Genomic DNA, 25647 nt, shown 5'->3' with positions numbered 1-25647 from the left:
GTTGTAGTCACTCACTTGTCATATGCAAGATATTGTAGGTAGGCGTAAGAGGATAAGGATGTTTTCCCACTGATTTGAAATTTGGTAAAAGATCTGACTGTTAGAAGTAAGAAAGCATTAGGCATGCCCACCTGCTAGTATTCTATCATAATTTCTGGCAAAATCATCACTGTGTCTCAAGAAAGCATTGATTATGTATGACTAAGAACAATTATTGGGTCTCCAGTAAGATAATTAGGTTAGTATACTTTAAGTGTACAAGTTTTGGAAAAAAAAAATCTGAATTCTGGCCCACCTCTACTTAAGTGAATCATATGTTTTTTCCATTTTTGTTGTTATGTGCAATGCTGTCAAATACCAATTCTGTGGTTAACGCGTTTTCATGTTCAGAGGTAAGCTGGTAGTGTGTTTGCTGTTTGACAATGAGTTAGGCTTCCATGCTGAAGTGTTTTCCTTTTGTATTGTGTTATTCATACGACTTTCAAATCCAGCTGACTTTGCTAGATCTTAATGATTTTTATTTCCCCAATTAAAAATCACTTCTGGAGGAGAAAACTTTCATGTGATTTTATGGTCACTGCCTTGGTGATCAGAACAAGATTTTTCTACAGGATAAATTAATAAGTGAGTGTATTATAGTCAAGGGCTAGAAATTAAAATTGCATCATATTGACTGCTTTCTGACTATCGATAATATCCTGAAGAGCTCTAACAAGCCAACAATAAATTGCAGAATAAAGAGAGTGGTATACAAGATCTGCAAGCAAAACTGATGATTATTTACTTGAACACATATCTCTTTGGTGTTTATGACATGCATCTTGCATCATGTATCTAACAGAAGCTCTTATATTCATTAGTAAAATATGATGTGCATCTTTTTCATCTCCTTTCTGAAAAGGGCCAAAGCTTAAGTTAACATAAGGTCAGTTTACTCTTCCCTACCTGGAGTGCCTCCTTCACTGTCTGCTCGCTCCCGAGGGCCAGGGAGTTGGAACATTGGAAACAAGTATTGGGTGTGCCAGTCACGATCATTGTTAGGGTTCAGTCTTGTCCTCTCCGATGGGGGAGCATTGCGAGGGCTATACTTGAACCTCAAATGGTATTTGACCTTTGGTGGAAAAAGAAAAGGAACACATTAGGAAAAATACTGGAACATGTACAGGTAAGTGTGCATTCTTGCCAAAATATTGTACATCTAAAGACTGCAAACCATTGTGTTTGAAACCATTTAGTTTATTTTTTTTTTGTCTCAAATACATGAAGTTACAAGATTTTTTTTAAACAATAAAATATTGTCAAACTGTTTTGAACAGCTGGAATAAGATTAACTACTACTGGCTAATGTCTCTTTAAAAAGAAAAACTGATTTAAAAGCAGCCCAATCCTTCATTTTCGTCTCTAAAAACTCAAAGTGTAAGTTAGTTTTCATAAAAGGCATCATATCATTATTCCAGTTCCATCTCACTTCAGACTGATGCCACCAATTTACTAGCCTTGTTTAAACTCTATTATATTTTTGACACTGTTGTAACCATACTTAATACTAGTAAAACATTAACATCTCTGTAATACAGCATATAAAAACATTTTGGTTCCTCGTATTCAATTCTGGTCTACATGCTAATAAATGAGAGTGTATAAAGCATGTTCTTCTCTTAAGTGAAAAAGAAACAACATTTTACGTGCTGGGATAAAAACCTTTCTTTCATATTACTCCAAAATTAGGAGTAGACACCCATTGTTTTACCTTCATATATGAATAAAATGTGCTACAAAGCTTGAAGCAAACAAATTAAAAGCATTTTCTCACCTTGAGGGGTAAAGGCTCTTCAGAATGATTGAAATGGTGGTCAATCACCAAAGCAGCCAAAATGTTCTCAGAATCCGGGTCATTCTTTATGTACTGTTCAAATTCTTTCTCAGTGTCAAAACCATGAACTGGAAAAAGAAAATAATTAGATGTCTCATACAGTGTGCTCGAGCGAATCTATGGTACAACTGCTGTGCCCAAAATTGGATATTGTAATCACATCTATCAATATGAACAACTATTAGCTATAATAGTTTGCCAAAGGTAGTACATAATGAAAATGTTCATTACATCCAGCGATATTGCTCCTTTCATCATCATGACCAGAAATATTTTATACATAGAGTGGTTAGTTTAAGAGACAGCATATCACTTGGCCTGTTCACACTGAGCCACTTCAGAAAAGATGTGCTTACATGAAGGCTTGATACACAGAGACCTTGAGCAGATTTTGCCCAATACACATTGCTGCTCTGTATACTTATGATGAATTTGCAGTCTTTCAGGGACTTTTTCTTATGTTAATTTTGTACATCTATTGAGATTTTGAAATACCTCTTTGAAAATCTTTCTCAGGTTTTCAATACGCACATTTTTAGGACCAATATGTAAAGGCACACTAATTACATTTTCAGAATATGTACAACTTTTTTACCCCAGGTACATATTAATGTATAATAATTAGTCTAGCTACTCGGGTATCTGATTTTGACAATATACTTCATATCTACATACAACCCGTTAACATTTATCCATTTCTTCTTACGTTATTCAAACAAAAAAAAAAAGTAAACAGTATGTAAAGTGACTTAATAAAAAAACAGAGGACAAATTTATAACTCGATGATGTGGTTGATTCTCTTATTAGGGCATAACAACATGGTTGCTTTTTTACTTATGTTTTTAAAAGAAAAAACAAAGTCATATGTGTTCAGTATTAGACACAAGAAACCAATCCTCACCACAAGCTTTACTCAGAATCACCACTGAATTAAGTCATTCATTCATTAAAAGTGTCTTACAGCAGAACTATAATATGAGATGAACACAATGAAGCAAAGACTGACTTCAAGAAATAAATCTTGAGCTGTCTCTAATCATGCAAGTGTGTATATCGTGTGAACAGCATCATGGTGAAGCAGACTAACAAGACCATCCATCCATCCATTTTCCAACCCGTTGAATCCGAACACAGGGTCACGGGGGTCTGCTGGAGCCAATCCCAGCCAACACAGGGCACAAGGCAGGAACTAATCCTGGGCAGGGTGCCAACCCACCGCAGGACACACACAAACACACCCACACACCAAGCACACACTAGGGACAATTTAGAATCGCCAATCCACCTAATCTGCATGTCTTTGGATTGTGGGAGGAAACGGAGTGCCTGGAGGAAACCCACGCAGACACGGGGAGAACATGTAAACTCCACGCAGGGAGGACCCGGGAAGCGAACCCAGATCCCCAGGTCTCCCAACTGCGAGGCAGCAGCGCTACCCACTGCGCCACCGTGCCGCCCACTAACAAGACCTGTGTTACAAAATATATTTTATTAATAGTGTTGAAACGTAAAATTATCTTAATGGTCTAGATCCCCTTGACAGTATTAATCAACAACCCTTAACATTTAATGTCTCAAGTAAAATGCAATTTAATCAATCATACATTTTATAAACATGCTTATTCTGATTGACAAAAATAGAGAACTAAAGCCTGTTGGCATAAACTACACTATTTTTAGATCATAACCCAGTTACTATACTTGGGGTTCATACATTCCACCCATATATGAGTGAGTTTTTCCTCAAGCACTGCAATTTTTACCAAAACATTTCAAAGAAATGTCCCTGTAGAAGTGGGGATAGGTGTTTGCATAACTGTGATTCACACCTGTTCAGAGTTTGTTTGTGCCCAATGCTGCCAAGACAGGCTCTGACGATCACAAACCTAATATTCATTTATATGGTTCAACAGGAATGTACAACAATTTTCCTTTAAAAAATTCACACATTTATCCATGCATTTGCTGAACCCACATTTTTCCTTTACAGAGCCTATCCTGGAGGCAGAAAATACCCCAGGACAGGATAGCACTCACACAGCATATTCACACAACACCCAAGCTCTCTCACACACATACACAAACTGTTTCAGAGTCAATTTAAATTTGCCAATTAACCTAATATGCAGATCTTCAAGGTGCACAAGAAGACTTAACTATTCTTTGAAAACACATGAGGACAAGCAGAGAACATGCAAAACCTGTATAGACACTGTTTGGGCCAGGCCAGTTTCCTGGAACCAGATGTGTCACTACTGACTACAATGATGCCATGTTATCTACAAATAAGAAAATGCAACCATACTTTTCTGTTGGTAATGTTTTGCCCCAAAAACCACTTAATAGTTCTGATTTTTCAGGTACTGTTGAAATTGTTGAGTGTTAAAAAAAATGCTCAATAAAGAAGTAAAAAAGAAAAAAAAAATAACTACTTTGGTTTCTGCCTTTGTGAAATATACAACTAGGAAGCACTCTGGCATGTGGAGATACAGAATCAGATTAAGCTGAAATATTAAATGAACAAATGAATTAATAAATAGTGGGCAGCTCTACAGTACTCTCATGGAAATGATTATGTAGAATATTTGCTATATAGCTTGGGCCAGATCAAATGCTAATGGCCTATCCCATGAAGAATGAGTGTTTGTGCTTACATTTTTATCCAAATAAATATTCTTAATATAAAACAAAGGTTTTGCAATAAATTTGCTTTTTAGTGTTTCTTCTTTAGTCCTGCGGTGGGTTGGCACCCTGCCCGGAATTGGTTCCTGCCTTGTGCCCTGTGTTGGCTGGGATTGGCTCCAGCAGACCCCCGTGACCCTGTGTTCGGATTCAGCGGGTTGGAAAATGGATGGATGGATGTTTCTTCTTTAACTGCCCACACTAACATTATTAAAAATGCCATTGGGTGTGAGTGTACAATCTACGAATTTATGTACTAATAAAAAGAAAAAGAAATTGTCAGTCACATAAAATTATTTCTAATCCAAACAAAATCTCTGCTGCTTTTCATTCATTTCATAGCTATAGGGAGGCACAGTGGTCTATGCATTAATACTGTTGTCTTCAGAGTCCTGGGGACTCATTTATAAAGCTTGTGTACATACAAAAAGTGTCTTGAAATCTGTGTACGCAACTTCCCATGCAAATGTCAGGATTTACAGTATAAAAGAAAACTTGACTGGGAAACATGCAAATATTTACAGCAACTCTGACTCATGCACACACAATATTTCTGAGAAACTGGGAAATGGCAACAACCAAGATCAAGTAGAGAAATGCAGGCATACCAGCTAAATGACAACTCGCAAGCGCAGTAATTCATATCACCTAGCTGTTGTTATAATGTGCACTAACGTGACAAACATACTAAAGTTCAAATGTGATGAATATGATGTACTGTACAGACTGTATTTTAGTTCCCTTTTAAGAGGACCAATGCTGCATATTTGTACTTAAGAACTTTTTTATATTTTCCATCAGTTTAGGATACCTGTTGTCACTTGACAGGGAACTGGCTGACACGTCAGGAATATCTCAGCCAAGCTTCACACTGTCATGTCCACTGCGCTGGAAGCCTTTAAATGACTGACAAAGTGCTACATTCAGTTTTCAGTGTGCATGCATATACATATAACAACCTAAAAATATGCAGCAGTGTCAGATTTTCCTAACATAACTGGAGCACTTAAAAGCACTCATATTACAATTATAGGTGCAGCAAGAATGAAGCTGCATGTGTTAACCATAAGCAGTTACATTCTATTAACATACAAGTCATTTATGTTGCCAAGATGAGAATGACAATTGTCAGGACTGCTCAGGCATAATGCCGCATAAAAAGGCATCTCCAATTACAGATGCCAATCACTGATCAAAATCACAGAATGTAGATGTGTTTTTCCTACTCCTGTTACATGCAACATTCCGTCGGTGACTAGCAATCCACTTAAACACCAGAAACTGGAAATTTTTTTAATTTTTTTTTTTTATTTCAGGCACAGTGTGGCTGGAGTGCATGGCATTTACAGCTGCAGTAACTTGTTGCCATTCAACTTATTTGTGTTTGTTGAGAACACCCACACTTTGACTAACAAATTATGGTTCTTTGCATGCCTCTAATTTAAAGATAAGAACTTCAATTTCACTCTACTGGATGCATCATGTAGGAGGTTGTTCTACCAGCCAAGTAAGGGCTGCAACGTTGTGGTTGCAAATGTATGAGGTTGATTAGTTCATATATGGTTGTTTCAAGGTGGAACTAGGAGGGGTTTGATGTGCATTCACAAACACACATTTACAAGATGATTGTAATTTATAAGGGTAAACTGCCTAGAAATGTGCATATGCCTGGTTTTATAGATTTCATTTTTTTTTTTGCATATGCATTTTCTGTTTTTTTGCCATATGCACATTTTCACACTCTAAATTATGCTAAGTTTTATAAATGAGGCTCCTGATTTCTCATCTTAGCCCAGGCACTGCTCGTATCTGTATGTGTTTTCTCTGCCACATCCTAATGATATGTGTATTAGATTAAAATGCAACTCTAAACTGGCCCAATACGAGTGATACAGGTGTGTGCCATTAGAGTGAACTGTGATGGACTGTTCCCATACACGTTCCTTCTTGTCATGCCCTCAATGCTTCTACCATACACACTGGTCCCTGCAACCGTAAACTGAATAAATGGGTTAGAAAATGGATGGATGGAAGAATATATACAGTATACAGGAAACTGTATAGGCTGTGCAGTCAAACATAGGGAAGGAAAACTGAAACAGCAGCAGGTGAATCATTCACTTTGTTAATTAGTATTTCCGCAGTATGCTACCACCAAAGTTTCTATGGGCACAAAGATGGAATGACTGGCATTAAACACCATAATAATGCAATCATGTAAAGATGGTGGGAAGGTGAAGATAAACATCTATACAATACAGGAACACAGTAATCAAATAGATGGTTCACAAAGAAGAGTGACTCTTAAATGGCCAACCAAGCAATCCTGATTTTTAAGAGAGCTCTCAGGATATCTAGAGTATCTTTGGGCAGTAGCTTATGAGTTTGTAGATGGGATAGGAGCTGAGAGGCTCTTGCAGGCAGCAATGTAGCTCAATCAATACTCAACATTTAACTGTGGCCTGTGTATTTAAAAAACAGAGCAATCATATGCATAATCTCCTCATGAAATATTATTCATATACTGTACAACATATTGTATTTCTATCTTATAATGTTACATTGCTTGCTTTCTTTGTTATACATTACTTTTTCTTGCATTTTGTTTCACTTTTTGTTATATCAGTGAAAAGGTCTTTGATCAAAAAGACTTCTTCCAAAAAGGGGTCAAAACTGGCAGTTAAACACTAACTGATTAATTGAAATAAAGCAATATTACCTTAAAAACCCTGCCACTTGAACACTCCATAACTGCTGAATCCTGGACATGCTGGAAAACCATAACTGCTAACTACTTAATCCTGGGACATCTAAATTGTGACACTCTAAATTAATGCATGGTCCAATAGAACCTGAAGAAGATAACAGCCAGTGCACAGAGAACACTTCAGCTATCAGAGACTGACAGAGCTTCTTAACTGCTACAGCAGCATTCATTCTGCCAAATTTCAAAGGGAATTTTCCTAGTAAACCATCTCAGAATGATTATTTAACACATGGTAAGAAGTTGGGCTTTGAGGGAGTACCGTAAGCAGAACTACCTTTCCACAGTTTATTATTTATTCAGCCATAGGTCCTGGTTTAAGAGTGGTTTCATTATAATTAATCTTTGTCATTATTATACATGAATTATTTTGTAACTATTATAGATTTTCTATTTGTTGCTTGTATGTTTTATGCATTCTTGAATATTCTGTTTATTAATTATTTTGTATTGATGCATGAGGTTAGTTTTGTTTTGTCTAGTTGTTTAAATTATGATACTAAATGTGGTGGGGGCATCTGATGCTGCATTTGGGGAGCTGCCCTCAGGGCTTTTTAAGAAAAAGCAGCTGATGAAGTAGCTGCTTCAGCACTGATGTTGTTTTTGTATTTTGAATTGTGTATTTTTCTGATTTGGAATTCCTGTTTTTTGACTCTATTCAGGGTGCTGTTTCTGGTTTTTCGTTTTACTGGCTTTGTTAGCTTTTAGATTTGCCAATATGGCAAACCTATTTTTTTCTGCCATTTTTGTGTAATCCTTTTTGAAATTCCTTTAATAAATATTGTAACATTATAGGAACTTTGTATAGTTTTATTGGGCCAGAGGTAATACATGCTTTTCCCCTTCTCCCTTTGATATCTGTGGCTTTTAAGCTCGTGCCCCACAGCTGGACCTCTGCAGGCTCTACGACTGCATCTGGAGTATGGGGCCAGGCTGCCTGAAGTGGTGAGGGCTACTGCGTTGATGCAGGCCTGGGGTGAAGAGCAGGTTTGGTTTGTGTTTTTGAGGCCAGTATAGATTTTGAGGTTTGAGAGATGGCAGGATCACAATACAGAGTGCTTCCCACATTGAACTTGGTCCATTCAGAAATGTTAAAGAAATGCAGCTAGTTGTTCAATTGAAGTTAAGAGAGATTATACTCCTTGTTCAAAATGCTTGAAATTAAAAGAGTCTGGCACTGGATTTTTTTTTCAGAACTGTTTATGTAATCTCTGAGGTGACGTTCCTCAATCTATTGTGTCCAAAACTCTGATTCTCCTTAAGACTAAATGAAAAAAGTATACCAGACATTAACAGTTTTTCAGTATATCTGAATATCATTTTCAGGGTAAACATCAGCAAACTAAAACATTATTCAGACTTTAGGGTGCAATAACATAGTGGTTATTACAGTATACGCTGTAGCTTAAGCAGAAGAATCATTCAGAAGTTAAAATAAAAATAATGAAAAGTGACTCACGTAAATACACCTCAGCTATAGTAAAGAATATACTTGAACTGTTGCCAATATAAGTAAAGCAAATGTAAGGTGATTGATTATTCCTCATTTATTTACAAGCTGTGTATCCCTAGCAATTCAGAGTCTATTAGATACAAAGGCTCCTACAGAAGATTCCCTGCGTTTCCTAGGAAAGTCTATTTTCTTCTGTCAGCTTATTTCTTTCTTTGCAGTTTTACAGGATCTAGTAACCTTCAGATACAGTATGTACCCATGAAGTAGCTAACCATCAGGGCAAACAAAGGTTTTATTTAGTAAGGATTTGTTTGCAGGCATCTTTCAATACAGGGCAGTGTGTAACTTGGTGCCAAATGTAACATTAAAAAAAACCCATCCACAATCATATCTACTTGAGATACCTTTGGTACTTACCACCAAGATCAGGCGTGAGTGATTTTCCCACTGAGGTGGCAAGGCGCTGAACAACACTGACATTTCCTGGGATGTAGGCAAGTTCAAAAGAACCCCATAGGGGAAGCTGTTTCACTGAAAACTTGTTATAAATTGTGGCATTTGGGAAAGCTTCTGAAGTAACACGCTGTCTCAGGGCAATTAAAATGGCAGAAAACAGCAGAGGGAGAGCAATCTCGATAATTGTCACAAAAATCTGCCTCTTCTGTAAAACAAAGCAAAGAAATAAAAATACTAAATTCTCATGATCAAAAGCAGTTAGGAACTCCAGTTTTATGGCTGCTTTTCATTATGTTTAAACCAAAGATTCAATGTGTTAAAACATTTTGCTTCCTATTTAATGACCTTCTTCACATTAATACAGCAAACAGATTAACAATTATTTTATATACCACTCATCCCTGGTAATAGCTCTCTAAACGTTCAAACCCCAACGTTTTAAAATAGATAGATATACCTTGCCCAATGCAAAACTTAAAATATTTACTTTGATATTTTGAATTGCAGTTCCTTCATATGATCAGCACAGTCTGCTTTACACATGGCACCTGTATTCTAGATTTTTTGAATGAGTTTAGGCAAATGTATAACTAAATACTCATCAGGTAAAAAGTACCAAAAAAAAACCTAACAGACCACCTAGGGCGATACTTTTTTAAAAGTGTATACCTGAAGAGAGACTAACTGTTAGGCATAGAAATTGACTAATTGCTTCTTTCCTGCAGAAGACACTAAAGTCAGCCTACAGACATCACAGGCATGTCTACTTCTGCTTTGAAAACCCCAAGGGCCATCTCTTCCAAATCATCAAAAAGAAACTATTAAGTTGTGACTTGACTGTGTTCATGTGGCATCCACATCTGCCTTGTTGAAGTACATTAATTATTGAGCATGCAAAGTAAACATCAAGATAATTTTTTGTGTGTTAGCAAGAATAAAACAAGAAAAGACATGAATGGCAATGGATGTTGTCGATATAAACAACACAGCTGCAGCCATGAAAATCCAGCCAAAATGGCAAAACCTGCAAGAAAAAACAACTGCAAAATTATGTCATGGTGACATCACAACAATAATGATAAAAATAAACTTAAGAAAAATTATTTTAATAGCAAAAACATAAAATAGAATGATTTTAAAGGCATTCATAAGCATTTATGACAGAAAGCAATCCATACTACTGATATGGGTTTTTAAAATGTGATGCTAAAAGAGGCATTCAAAAAGATTCAATGGGTATGACAGAAATAACCAAGCAAATCCCTTTATCTTCTCTCCAGTACTTTCCAGGTTCATGCTCCCCTTTGTTTTACTGGTTAGCTGACTTTCCCAATAACAATATTCACATTCCCCAGACCACTGACATTTCTCTAGGCAACACACATGCCACAACATTGTTTTAAGTATTTTTCCTACTCTTTCCAGTTACATACAGTAAAGGAACAGTTTGGGTAGTATAATGGAAATGAAAAATGAAATAAAAAGCTTCTGAGCTTGCTACTGCATAGGAAACAGCTACCAGCTTTCAGTCAGTTTTAAACTATATCCACATATGTGCACTTATTCATTTTTTTATTGACTTATTTCTAAGAAGTATTCTGTGATCCTATGAATATCACATAAAAATACCCGAGTACATTATCATGTCAAAATGCCCATCCTTACTGTATAACACAGAGGTTTTGTGTGGCACCTTTTATCATACTGTAACATAACATTCTCAAACATGTTTATTCCATTTTAGGGTTGCTTGGAGTGCAAAGGCTATCCCAGTGCCACTGGACATGAAGCAGGAAACAACCAGTCCATCACAGGGCATACTCCCACAGGCACCAAACCTCACTAATGTATTATTATTGTATTGATTTGACAAAACTGTATTTCTTCTTGCATTTACCACACCATAAATCCAAAATTCCTTTTCTCTTCAAACCTAACCCACTGTCTTCTATATGAATTTCTGGGATAGATTTCTATTTTTGCACATAAAACACGTATTTATATATGAATGTGTGGGTGGCCTTCATCCAACAGTAAGTCAACAATGACAAATGCTTCTAGTTAGAAGAAAAAGGACTTCAAACACGTCTGGTTTCAAAAAGAAAATCAAGATGAAAAGGATGAAAATTGTGCAGACAACCTGAATCGGAGTGATAAAAAGAAAAAGTCAATCCTTTCCAAGTGTTTCAAGAAGTAGCTTCTTTAAAACAGAATATTTTGCCACTTGACAATCAGTACATTACTGCTGTAATTCTTACATGAGCCTGAAGATGCTAAATAAAAAGCTAGAAAGGCACAACTTGTAAGAGCAAAAGCAGGAGGAAACAAGGAAGGTAAAAATAACATGCTGTTATTGATATTATTATTGCCACTTTCAAAGTGAAGTCTCCTTTCTTGCATTTGTTCCATTCAAAGCTTATTTTACAAGCTCCTATTTGAATACCTACTACTTGAACAGTATGTGAAGATGGCCACTACAGCTATCATGTAACAGGCACTATTAAAAGTTCTCTATGAAGCTTGCATACTGTCCGTTCAGGTTAAGATAACTGAAAAGCAGGTGGTTACAATGATGGGTGTGTTTCCCCTGCATCTACTTGTGTCATGATTGGTGTCAGAATGCTATAATGGTGCCAATAGTTGTCAATCCATTACATTCACCCAATTTCTTTTCCCAAAGATCCTTTAAATAAGACTGTACAGGATTTTGCACTTAAGTGTAGCCTATACAACTGCAATCAACTATTAGGAGACCATACAAAGAAAATGAATGAAGCTTTTTTTGTTTAGAGTATGTTTTTTTTTTCTTCGCATTTTTACTTGATTCCTACTTCAAGTCTTTCACCACAAGAAATCTGTAATTCCACTGCTTATTGGAAAACCCAATATTAATTTCACAAACTTAGCAGTAATGTCAAAAATAAAATATTTTTGTGATTTGTTTCCTGTTTGTCATGACTGCTGTCCTTGGCCATAAAACAGGTATGCTAGTGCTACTATGTCTAAGTGTAATATACTTGTACTATTCAAGCTTGAGTGAAAAATTAATCAAGAAGATTAACTTCTTTCATGAGAATGTCCATGTTACAAATATGATTTTAAATTTTTTTACTGAAAGGTACTGTAAAAGTTGTTTTTTGAAGAAAAACATTCAAAATTGTATAAAGAACAATGTCACTTTCAGCAAAAATGACAGCGAATGGGAATAAAATTATTTGAATTGAACCCTTTATGAAAATAAAAATCATCAAATCATTGGCATGCAAACCTGACACATTTACCTGAAGGTGCTCCATCTGTCTTCAGTCCCCTGCACTTTTATAGATATTTATGCAAATTTTACTTCTGCCAAGTGGGCCAGGATGTTAATATTATGTATACATTTAGACCTTTAAGTACAGACATGCTGAATATCCAATTATGGAGACATCTGCAATTTTTCACTCATCTCATCTACTAAACATCATTTTCTGGCAATGGTCATAGGGACAATAAGTTGACCATAGCTGACCAGACTTGCTTATTTCCAGCACTATCTGGAAAACTGCCTGGTACTCCTAGGCCACTACAGAAGTATAATTCCTCTGGAGTCATTGACAGCACATGTTTCTGACTAGATGGGAAAAACCATTCACTTAGGTCCTCCTAAGTCACAGCATTATTGGTTCTACTGTAATGTCCTCCTTGAATTGTCAAGATCCCTGTTTGATCACTAACAATGAGCTTCTCAGTCCAGCAATGGAACTTTGTTTTGTTTGCTGATACCTACAGTTTCATTCTTCAGTCACTACACAAAGCTAGAGAGCAGAGTAGTGCCAACACTGCAATAATCCAGTGGTCATACTCACTATCCTCTCTTCCTTTCTTTATGAATAAAATACAGTTACTCACACTCTATCCATGTGGAACTGGTGCATAGAGAAAGCCTATCTCGTAAGAAGAAAACCATAATCTCAAATTTGGAAATGCTGAATTTCATCTTCAAATCCAGCACACAATAACCACTGCACCCTCACAAGTATCCAAAGGATACCACCATTGCAAAACAGCAAAAATGCATCACAAAACTGGTTACTCTTCAACACCCATCTGTGACCTGATATTCTTTCCAAACAGTACTGTAATACTTCTGCAGTAAGCAACGACAAGAAATGAGTGCCTCAGTTTAGAAAAAATGTAATAGGTCTGATCAACACGGTCTTTTTAGCATGGTGATGTTTCTTATGCAAATTGTTGTAATGAAATGTTTACTCTTGAAAATGTAAGTCAGTCAATCAAAGGAAAAATAATGTATACTAAACCATCAAGTAATTCACAAAAACTGAAAGAATGGTGAGAAATTAGAAAGCCATGACAACACAGGACAAAAGATGAGAAACTGCTTTCCTAAAACCAAACAGTGCAGAGCTACATGATGTGTACAAACAGAGGTTTCACTTAAGCTTAGGTTTAAAGGTAGACTGCATAAATAATGTGGTATTCACATTGTACTCCTTAGGGGACATCTCACACCCCAAACAAAAAAACACAAATGCTAGACACACAATTCCAAAAAGATTCTTTTAATTAATACAATGGTTAAAATGCAAAGTCTACTCTAGAAAATAATACCACCACAATAAAAGCAATCTTTTTCTCTTTCTTGTCTTCCTCACCTACAGACGGTCTGCTTCCTGTGTGATTTCCACCCTTTTTACATTTTTCCTCATATTTCAGGTGTGACTTTCGCATTTTGGGAACAAAGTGTGAAGTCCTGTCTAGGCATTTTAGACACAGAAAAATATTGGTATGTAGGTCCCTGCCAAGCTGACAGCCAGAAAATCCTGCCGACTACACCAGTTGTAACTCATTGGTGACATATCACATCCCAAACTACAGATGCAACTGACCAAAATACCAGTTATTATCCATAAAGGACTCTTGCACTGAGTACAGTACCTTTATATGCCAATAAAAAACATACAAAAAAATTGCTCAAACCAAAACAGAACGAAAATACAGAGAGTCAGAGGGGATGTGGTGCATGTTTTTTTCTGGGAAACAAACTGGTGCGCACCACATACTATCTTGTATGCATCACTTAGTATCTCATGCACACCAATATTATACTCATTAGTAAAAACTACTACAAAGACAAAAAACTATTACTAAAAAATAATTTTTTTAAACTGCAATAATTAGCCAAACCAAATGAAAAGTTAAACTAAACAAAACTATTAATCTTGCTCAAAGACTTATTTAAATAAAAAAAATAATTTACAAAAAATAATTTTCATTTTTCGTCAAAATCGGACTCATGCAAGAGATAAACTGGGGCCTCGTGTATAACGTTGTGCGTAAAATTCACACTAAAACAAATTCAGATGCACAAAACTGTGCATAAGCCAACTTCCATGCACTTCCACTCAATAAATTCCAGTCAACATGAAATGTAACACTAATGCTTGCGTCTGTCGCCCCACCCTCACTTCTCCCAGAATTACACTCCTTTGAATATGCAAAACAATATAAATAGCTCCTTGCGTTTTTTTTTTTTTTTAAGACAATGGCAAAAGCACAGGGAATAAAAAAAAAACTTCAGCGAATGTGAAGTGGAGGTCCTACTCAGTGAAGTAGAAGCAAGGAAAAACATACTTTTGGTGGCTTAGGCAGTGGTATGAGCAATAAAAGGGAATTGATGGAATGGCACTCAAAAGTTCAAGTTCAGAAAGTCGCACAGTGCCAGAAATAAAAAAAAGAAGTGGTCAGATGTCATAGTCGAGTTGAAAAGGTGAGTCGTAGCCCACAGTCAGAGTGTCATACGGAAGCGTACTAGGGCACAGAGAAAAGAAAAAAATTAGGGACACAGTGAAGAAGAAAAGAGGTTGAAATGTCGACTTTTTCAACCTCCACGTTTTGTACTGGAAGAAGGCCCATGGTGTAATGTTACATTTTCCATATGGAGCTGATAAAATGAAAAATTAAAAAAAGATTCTGTGGAAGGCACGTTCTGCAAAATGGGGAGAGAAAATGTCTTAGGGTGACAAGAGAAGCAGAGTGCAGGTTTCCTTACTGGTGTTCCTCTTAGGATGGATGTTGTAAGGTCTGTTTCTAGCTTGATTGAGGTTTACCACTTAAGTAAAAAGACTAAATTAAATTAAATCCAAAGATTAAATCTAATCCAAAGATATTTTTAATATTTTGAAATTATTCCTTAACAAAACAGTGAATTACATGATATTTGAAAATCACTTTCTTAACTTTCTTAAATGTTAGAAAATGTGTTTACAGGTAAGGAAGCACCATCAACTGCCATAACAGAAAGTTCTCAAATTGTCTTAATCTAGTTCAGGGTACTGAGACAGTACTGTCTACTCCAGCAGCACTGGATGTAAGGCAAAAACCAAACCAGGTTTGAATGTTTGAAATTTGGACCATAAGGGAGAACTACTAATCACTGCAACATTGTCAATTATATTCACAAAATATTTAAGCATGATCTTTGTGATAGAAAACATAAGGAAAAGCAAAATTAAATAATGTCTAAAATCAGCATGTCACCAAACAGTAATTTCAACTATTCTGTGACACTGCTCTTTACATTTTACAGTTTAATGGAGACCAAGGCAAACAGGCAGAATACAGATGTGGCAGAGCAAATAGGCAGAATACAGATGTGGCACCCTCTTAACCACCTTCTCCTTCGTCTTTGTTTTCAAGCAAGACAAACTATCATAAACGGCAGTATTCATTTACCTGCTGGATGTAATTCTTCCACAAAAGAAGTCGGAACTGACGTATGAAAGCCATGGCCTGTGGGATTGCTTAGAGAGGACAAGAGCTGTTGAACCTGTGGAGTATACAAAAATGAACTTGTCAAGCAAAATGTGTATACAAGGCAAACATATTTATATAAAAAGAGTCCTGTCACCATGTTAAATTACTTATGCAGGACATCAAAATCATTACAGAATAATAAACAGTTGTTAGAAATTGTGTGAGCTTGTACCATAGCTCTGTAATTATGGAACTTTTACTATGTAATCCTTAGTTATCCAAAATAAAAGTGGCAGAGTGCTTTCTTTTTTTTTTTCTATTTACTCATTTTGATATTAGGCTTATAGTAAGTCAATTCTTACAATTTAAAGTGTTCCTCAATAATCACAGCCAAACTATGGAAGCTAGGAAAGGAGAGCTTTAAATTCTATAGTTTTACTTTCACCTGGTCATCATTATATACTGTGGCAGACGGCCAGGACCCTTACCTGGACAGGGAGCCTTGGTAAGGGAAGGACCAGGGAAGTGAACATGCATAGGGCATTATCTGCCCTGGAGTGCTAGATGGCAGGTCCCCTGGGTTGTAGCATTACCTTGGATTACCACAGGCCTCCACTGGAGCTGGAGTTCGCTACAGCCATGTTGGGTTCTGTTGGTGTCGCCATTTGGTGCTGCAGGGACTGCAGAGTCCTACTTTGTCGGGCTTCCACCTCACCCGGAAGTGCTTTTGGACCATGCTAACAGGCCACTGGGTGTAGTCGCAGGTGCAGGATAAAAGGAGCCCACTGACACTGCTCCAGGAGCCAGAGTTGGGAGGGAGAGGATGACATTTGCCAGAGGAGGAGTGAAGGCAGAAAGAGAAGAAGAAAGAGAAATGAAGAGAAGAAAAGTGCTGAGTGATTTATTATTGTGCTTATTGTGACTGTGCTTATTGCTGTGGTAAACTCTTATTTGAGGAGTTTACCAAATAAAAAGTATGTGTGTGCTAGACTTGTGCCTTGTGCCTGTTTGTGTCAGGTTTGGAGCTGGTGGAAACTATACTCAATCCAGTTCAGGGTAGTTGGTAGTTCAGGGTAGCCAGAGTCTTTTCTGGAAGCATCAGGGACAACACAGGAAACAACAGTTGATAAAATTGCAGTAGATAAAATTGCAAAGCAAACACAAGTACAGACCCACACTTACACTGGGGACAATTTCATTTCACTAAATAACATAATCATCATGTCTTTAGAATGAAAGGAAAACCCGAGTACCCAGGGGAAAGCCCACACAGACATGGGAAGTATGTGTAAACTACATAAGAACTACTACTGGGTCTAAGATTCAAACCCAGAATGTGGGAATACTGTACAGACTACCACAATCACTTATATTTTTAACACAAACTCCATTCATGTCTGAAATCCTAAAATATATTAAATGCTGGAATTCTAAACTTTTTCTTCTGTTGCCTATTCTCGCTATAAAATGTAATGTTAGGTACCTGCTGAGAGAGAAGAGGTTGGGAGCATGCTCTGATAAAACATATAATTACTCTAACAATTATTCTAAGTGCTAAAACTGAAATATATGAACAGTTCTTTGAAATCCATTAAAGTGCTTATATTTGCTTCATGAAATAATTATGTTAGCTCAGTGAACTACACATACAGTGAATAAAAATTCCAATATTACATATGCCAAGTACTAAAAATCAATTATCAATTAAAAATGAAAGCATACTAAATTTTAACAAAAAGAAGACTTTTCTTTTTCTTTACCCTAAGAAAATGTGTTTAATAAACATACATTTCAAAGATCCTAAAATTATATTTTACTTATCTTCAATAACTTTAGAATATAGCTATAACGCCTAACAGATTGTTTAAGTAATACTCAGGGGTGCATCAACCCAAACATAAAATGCTAGGAAAAACAACAAAGCATTAAGTAATGGTTTATCAAGCAAAACATGGGTATGAATAATTATAGAGAATCAAAAACAAAGAAGTCAACTCCTGTGAGGGATAGTCAAGATATCCCAAGTCTTGTTCTCCTGCCCTGTTTGCCACTGGCCCGGGTCACCAAGTCCCAACAACACTTTCACCTCACCTGCCACTGTCTTTCACATTATTCTAGATATTCCGCTACCCTCCCAGCTGAGCAAATACCCCAGCTCACCTCCAGACTCAAGACACTCTGAGGCAGCCTGAACCTTGGGTTACTTCCAGAGACATTTCCAGAATCATTTTAAGTGTTAATGCCAGATCAGAGTACCTCTAGTGGCCCTTGGAATCTCAGTACCAATAATTTCATATTTACTTCAAAGAATGAGGGGCAGGAATGACTTTTCAGTCAAGCTGTTTTAGGACAAAAAAAAGAAGAATTCAAACTCTGTCTTGTGGGAATCTTACCATCCTTCTATCATTTAGGCACAAAAATGCTGACTTTCTGTCTTGTAAAAATCAAACCCCAAATAAATAGCCACATATATGACATATCTTTTTTTGTCCACATTAATTGTGCAACTTTGGGCTTGTGCTGATACATGATATCAGAAATATGCGGCTTTATTACTTACATCTCTGACAGCTGTTCCTTTGACGATGATTTGACCCTCTTGATTAAATAAGTCATAAATACTGTGTTTATGCTAGCCACTTGTATCCTGATTGTATCACGACAATCACCTTCACACTTAGTCAACAAATAACCTTGATTAAATCTTTTGGTTCACCATGCTCACACTGGCAAGGTTGATTTCTTTTTTTCCCACCATTTCGCCCACCTGTGCTTCTTGTACACTAAGCACATAATTAAAGTACATGGCTGTTAACAATTATAACAACCTGTGGCTAAATTAAAATTTACATGAAATGAAGAACAGCAATGTTGGCTTACTCAGTTAAAATGATGATCCCTCATCCCAGGCGATAACATCTTAAATCAATGATGTTAAAAGATACAATTGATCAACCCGAGAATCTTACATATCACCCAAACCTAGTCCTACCATCAACTTTTTTTTTTTAAGCACAACTACCAAAATTGTGTTTTCTTATATTGAAATAACTAGACACGGGAAGCACTGCTATGCCAATGACATAGAAGGCAGTTGTTTAATACAGTGGGATCAGTCAACTACTAGGCAATGAAGCAAACAAGATGGATGAAACAGCTTCCTCTTATCTGAAACACTTCTGATGTTCTTAAGATGGTCCTGTGAAGTAAATGGCATGAAAGTCCATAAGCAACTTGCCAAACTGGAAACAAAAATAAGGGGTACACACCAAGACATTGGACCTCACTGACAGAATAACAAGAGAATTCAAAAGACAATATTTTTTACTGAAAATCCACCAGAGCTACAACCAAACAGATAAACCCAATAAAGTCACAAAGTGGGGTTTAGACAATAATAAATTGAGTGGGTTTTGCAGTAAATGAGTTTGATGACCTAACATTATTCAAGATGCAGATTTGTCTGAGCTTCTGTCACACAACTCAGTGCGCTATGAGGTGAAGTTCTTTTAATTGTGTTCTTTTCTACACTCTTGAGTCAATTACGAGTGCGGTCTAATCACCACAGAATACACACTTTAGGTCAGATGGTATCAGTCCTTTCAAAAAACTGCAATTGCTAAATAAAATTCATACCACACCACCTATACACAATTATATGTTTAATGTAGAGCCACTGCAAATGTGCATGCTATCGGTAATTTACAGCAGTTAAGGTCAAAAAACTGTACATTCTTTTTAATTGATGAACTTTAGGTAGCAATTAAACAATGCACAGACATTTTATGTTTACACATACAAATCTATGGAAAACATTTAACTAACAAAGCTAAGTGTCAATCGATACAAAAAGTACTTGTCATTTTGTATAAAAGTAGCTATTAAATAAATACATGCAAAAGTTACCAAGCTTAAACTTTGCTATTTTCTAAGAATAAATTAATCCATGTGAAGAAATAAAAGACAAACTTAAAGGAATTAATGCTTTGCTAACCACAAGTCCAAAAGTGAAACTATACAAAAACTGAAGTAACCTGTAAAATAAAAAGAAAAGAAACCAGAACAAAAACCTGCAAATAATGCAGCCAAAGGCCTTAAAAGTGTGGTGCTCCCCTTGTCGTCTTCAAAGCAGATCCTGGGTTAGGCAGAGAGGGACGGTGTTGCTACCTACATGGTAGGTACATTCAGTGCTCCACTCATTGCCACACCCTTAATGAAAGGACAGCCCTCTCTAAGATATGCCTGTATTCTGAATTTGTCACTTTCTAGTATGACTATACTGAGTCAATGCCATATACAAAGTAAAAGATGGGCAGCTTGGAGGGTACAGCCATTTGCATTTCATTCTCACAGCTCCAGATTCCTGGAGTTTGACTACAAATCCTGAAACCGACAACGTCAAAATTCTCCCAATGTCTATGTATTTTATTTTTCTTCAGACACACTTCATTATCCTTTCACATGCACGAGACTAAAAATTGACCCCATGGAGTGTGCAATTTACTAGTTCTCCTTCTGGGACTGTATCCTGCTGTGTGCCCAGCACAAGTGTGCTAGTATAGGTTCCATCCATTATGACACTGAAATGGTTGATTAAAATGGGGGATATTAAACACTCTTATTTTTGTTTTCACTTTGATAATCTCCCATGTCTTTGTTTAATAAAACATGATTTCTGACATAACATTTAATATCGGGGACTGTCTGCTGTGGGTTAAAGTGACAAGCATACATTTTGAACCCTTCTGTTATGATTTGTCAAAAAATAAAATGGCAAAATGGGGAGGAAAAAAAACAAAATGTATTTTTTTTATTAAATTAAATGAAAGAAAACTAAAATAAAATGTCCAATGTGTAAATTCTGGCAAGAGCGCATTTTTTATTCTTTTATTACTGTCAATCATCTTCAGAGTTCATTCTGTTTATTGATCAATACTGACATGACAATAGATTATGAGTGGAATCAACCTCTAGTTTTATTAATTCTTTGCTTTTATTAGGGCTTGTGAAAATCCTCCAATATAAAAAAATATACTTTTTTTTCAAGGCTGGATGATGGTACAGATGGTTCAGAATCCCAAGTATCATTTCCATGCTCAGTTGATGTCTCCATGTAGTTGAGATAATCTCCTTGTGTATGTGTGAATTTGTCCCTCTGGGAACCTCAGTTTCTTTTGACGCCCCAAAAAAAGGTGTCGTACAATAAGTAAAAACTGTAAATTGACCTCATATATGTATGAGTTCTGCGAGTCCTGTGATTGACAAGTGTCCTGTCCAGTGATGATTTCTGTATTGTATCCAATGATGCTGCAAAGCTCGAGTCTCACACAAATCCGACTTTAATTAAGTGGATCTGAGAATGTCACATGATGTTATCCCACAAAAATTTCACTAAAGACCCATGCATACGGACAATACATTTGCAACAATTCCTGAAATCCTGTTTCACTGTAATTCTGGACTACTGAGTGCTGATTAAAAAGGGAAAATTGAATTTAAATGATTTCAGCATAAGGTTGCAATATAACAAAATGTGAAAAAAAGAAAGGGTTCTGAGTACTTTCTAAAGGGTGCCGTATTAGATGTAACTGGTGAATCTAAACTGAGTCCTCTGTGATTAACTAGCATTCCATTTAGAGTTGGCTTCTGCTTTGTGCTACTGGGCTAGGCTCTGACACCCACAAACTTTACATGGATTAAGTGGGTTCAAAAATGGATGGACAATTAACCAATAAACTCAAAGGATAATTCTGCCTTATATTTATAGCTACTGGATTAAGTCGTAGATTTCCACTGTCAAAACTTTCAAATAAAAAATACTGACTACACGAAGAAAAATATATTCACATTTTGAAAAGTCTACTTTGTTTAAATATTTTAATGAACCAGGTAAAACTTATTGATATTAATATAGTATTAATATTTAATAATAGTATTTACTTAATGGTTTGGCTGATATGACTGCCTTTCGCGGTTTCACTATCGCGGATTTTATATGTAAGCATATTTAAATATATATCGCAAATTTTTTGCTGGTTCGCGGATTTCTGCGGACAATGGGTCTTTTAATTTCTGGTACATGCTTCCTCAGTTGGTTTGCCCAGTTGATTTCATACAAGGGACGCTATTGGCAGATGGCTGAGAAGCTACCCAACTTAATTTTCTCTCTCTCTCTCTTGCGCTGACATTCTCTGATCCTGACTAGGGGGATTGAGCAGGGGGGCTGTTCGCACACCTAGACGATACGGACGCTCGTCTAAAAATGCTGAAAGATTATCTTCACGTTGCTCCCTTCTGTGCAGCTGCTTCGTGAAGCGACATGCTGCAGTGTGCTTCGCATACTTAAAAGCACGCAGGGCACGTATTGATTTTTGCTTGTTTGTTTTTCTCTGTCTCTGTCTCTCTCTCTCTTTCTATGCTCTTGACGGAGGGGGTGTGAGCTGCCGCCTTCAACAGCTTTGTGCCCCCGGTGCTTCGCATACTTAAAAGCCAAACAGCCCTATTGATTTGTTTGCTTTCTTCTCTCTATCTGTCTGACATTACAGTGGTGTGAAAAACTATTTGCCCCCTTCCTGATTTCTTATTCTTTTGCATGTTTGTCACACAAAATGTTTCTGATCATCAAACACATTTAACCATTAGTCAAATATAACACAAGTAAACACAAAATGCAGTTTTTAAATGATGGTTTTTATTATTTAGGGAGAAAAAAAATCCAAACCTACATGGCCCTGTGTGAAAAAGTAATTGCCCCCTTGTTAAAAAATAACCTAACTGTGGTGTATCACACCTGAGTTCAATTTCCGTAGCCACCCCCAGGCCTGATTACTGCCACACCTGTTTCAATCAAGAAATCACTTAAATAGGAGCTGCCTGACACAGAGAAGTAGACCAAAAGCACCTCAAAAGCTAGACATCATGCCAAGATCCAAAGAAATTCAGGAACAAATGAGAACAGAAGTAATTGAGATCTATCAGTCTGGTAAAGGTTATAAAGCCATTTCTAAAGCTTTGGGACTCCAGCGAACCACAGTGAGAGCCATTATCCACAAATGGCAAAAACATGGAACAGTGGTGAACCTTCCCAGGAGTGGTCGGCCGACCAAAATTACCCCAAGAGTGCAGAGACGACTCATCCGAGAGGTCACAAAAGACCCCAGGACAACGTCTAAAGAACTGCAGGCCTCACTTGCCTCAATTAAGGTCAGTGTTCACGACTCCACCATAAGAAAGAGACTGGGCAAAAACGGCCTGCATGGCAGATTTCCAAGACGCAAACCACTGTTAAGCAAAAAGAACATTAGGGCTCGTCTCAATTTTGCTAAGAAACATCTCAATGATTGCCAAGACTTTTGGGAAAATACCTTGTGGACTGATGAGACAAAAGTTGAACTTTTTGGAAGGCAAATGTCCCGTTACATCTGGCGTAAAAGGAACACAGCATTTCAGAAAAAGAACATCATACCAACAGTAAAATATGGTGGTGGTAGTGTGATGGTCTGGGGTTGTTTTGCTGCTTCAGGACCTGGAAGGCTTGCTGTGATAGATGGAACCATGAATTCTACTGTCTACCAAAAAATCCTGAAGGAGAATGTCCGGCCATCTGTTCGTCAACTCAAGCTGAAGTGATCTTGGGTGCTGCAACAGGACAATGACCCAAAACACACCAGCAAATCCACCTCTGAATGGCTGAAGAAAAACAAAATGAAGACTTTGGAGTGGCCTAGTCAAAGTCCTGACCTGAATCCAATTGAGATGCAATGGCATGACCTTAAAAAGGCGGTTCATGCTAGAAAACCCTCAAATAAAGCTGAATTACAACAATTTTGCAAAGATGAGTGGGCCAAAATTCCTCCAGAGCGCTGTAAAAGACTCATTGCAAGTTATCGCAAACGCTTGATTGCAGTTATTGCTGCTAAGGGTGGCCCAACCAGTTATTAGGTTCAGGGGGCAATTACTTTTTCACACAGGGCCATGTAGGTTTGGATTTTTTTTCTCCCTAAATAATAAAAACCACCATTTACAAACTGCATTTTGTGTTTACTTGTGTTATATTTGACTAATGGTTAAATGTGTTTGATGATCAGAAACATTTTGTGTGACAAACATGCAAAAGAATAAGAAATCAGGAAGGGGGCAAATAGTTTTTCACACCACTGTATCTGCTCCTGACGCGCACTCCTTTGAAGAGGAAGATATGTTTGCATTCTTTTAATTGTGAGACGGAACTATCATCTCTGTCTTGTCATGGAGCAGAGTTTAAACTTTTGAAAAAGAGACAAATGTTTGTTTGCAGTGTTTGAATAAAGTTCCTGTCTCTCTACAACTTCCCGTGTTTCTGTGCAAATCTGTGACATAAGCATGACAATATAAAAATAACCATATAAACATATGGTTTCTACTTTGCGGATTTTCACCTTTCGCGGGGGGTTCTGGAACGCAACCCCCGCGATGGAGGAGGGATTACTGTAGTCTTAAAAGCAAAGCATTTTCCATTCATTCATTTAGTTATACATTTTCCATCCCACGTATCAAATACATGGTGGTGAGAAGCCAGGGTCTCACAGCACATTTACATACACACCCACATTCTCTCATAATGGGCAAGTTTAGGATTACCAGTTAACTTGATGCTCATGTCTTTCAAACTCCTTAAACAACACAAATATATGAATGTCACACATGATCACACTACTTTAACCTCCTAATGTAATCCAAGCGTGTCCCAGGTTCAAAATTCTATGTACAGTAAAGCCTGAGCCGTACTCAGGGTGATGTGTAATGATCCACTTAGCAGTGTTATGCCCAAATAACACATTATTATGCCATTTAATGGATGAAACAATATCATGCTGCAAAATATCACAAATATTTCTATGCATTCTACCACTTTATGGTAACTTTGTGGTGACTCATCAGTGGGGAGAAGCCTTCAAACAAAAAGACAATTTGTCAAATCAGAAGCCATAAAAGCCAGTTTTAGAACAAACTAAAACTGAACCATTGCTCAAATCAAGGGATGATGTGAATTGGTCATCATATGTTGACATGGACAGTGAAACTGACACCTGTTTTGTCAATTCTGGCCTGCCGAGTTTCAGGGATGTTTAAGTTTGGTGTTGGATTCATACTACTGCTGACAATCTTGCAAGTCCTCATTGCCTATTTACTGATAACCATGATATCTGTTGATCATGATTATCTGGACTATTTACGATTTGTTGATAGCAGTCTGGAGAAAAAAATAGTTGTTGAATTGAACTGCTATGCTGTAAACATGGGTGGTTTTCAGTCTCCTGATACTGCAGGGCATAGTAGATAAATCAGTCCACAGATGGTACTGATCCACAAACCGGCTGTTGTAGACATCATCCATTTCCATTTTTCATTCATTACAAAATACCTGCATTTCACCAATAATCTATACATATAAAAGGCAAAGCCCTCACTGACTCATCACTAATTCTCCCATTTTCCATATAGGTGGGAAGCTGAAATTTTGCGTGCTTATTCCTTGCAATGTACTTACAAAAGTTAGGTATGTTTCATGTCCTATTGCAACACCCAAGGGTGGGTGGGGGGAAACGGGTGTACCCCCTAAACTGTATATATAGATAGGAGAAACCCCCCCCCCCTCATTATTCCCAAATTTCCCATGCTCA

General features: G+C 37.0%; 1 protein-coding gene across 2 annotated transcripts in view; it reads right to left on the bottom strand.

The window, feature by feature from the left end:
* abca3b (ATP-binding cassette, sub-family A (ABC1), member 3b) overlaps positions 1 to 25647 on the bottom strand; it is a 132036-nt gene that overhangs the window by 68251 nt on the left and 38138 nt on the right. For both annotated transcript variants that reach the window (XM_028813842.2, XM_051934025.1), the window contains exons 2-5: positions 15965 to 16058; positions 9191 to 9434; positions 1814 to 1941; positions 946 to 1111 (exon numbers count right to left, since the gene is read on the bottom strand). In XM_028813842.2, the coding sequence (XP_028669675.1) occupies positions 946 to 1111; positions 1814 to 1941; positions 9191 to 9434; positions 15965 to 16018 (592 nt within the window). In that variant the 5' untranslated portion in view covers positions 16019 to 16058. The remainder of the gene's footprint in view (positions 1 to 945; positions 1112 to 1813; positions 1942 to 9190; positions 9435 to 15964; positions 16059 to 25647) is intronic.

The sequence above is a fragment of the Erpetoichthys calabaricus genome, chromosome 11, assembly GCF_900747795.2.
Source record: "Erpetoichthys calabaricus chromosome 11, fErpCal1.3, whole genome shotgun sequence".
Classification (NCBI taxonomy): domain Eukaryota; kingdom Metazoa; phylum Chordata; class Cladistia; order Polypteriformes; family Polypteridae; genus Erpetoichthys; species Erpetoichthys calabaricus.
This window is presented reverse-complemented; position numbering and strand designations above follow the sequence as displayed.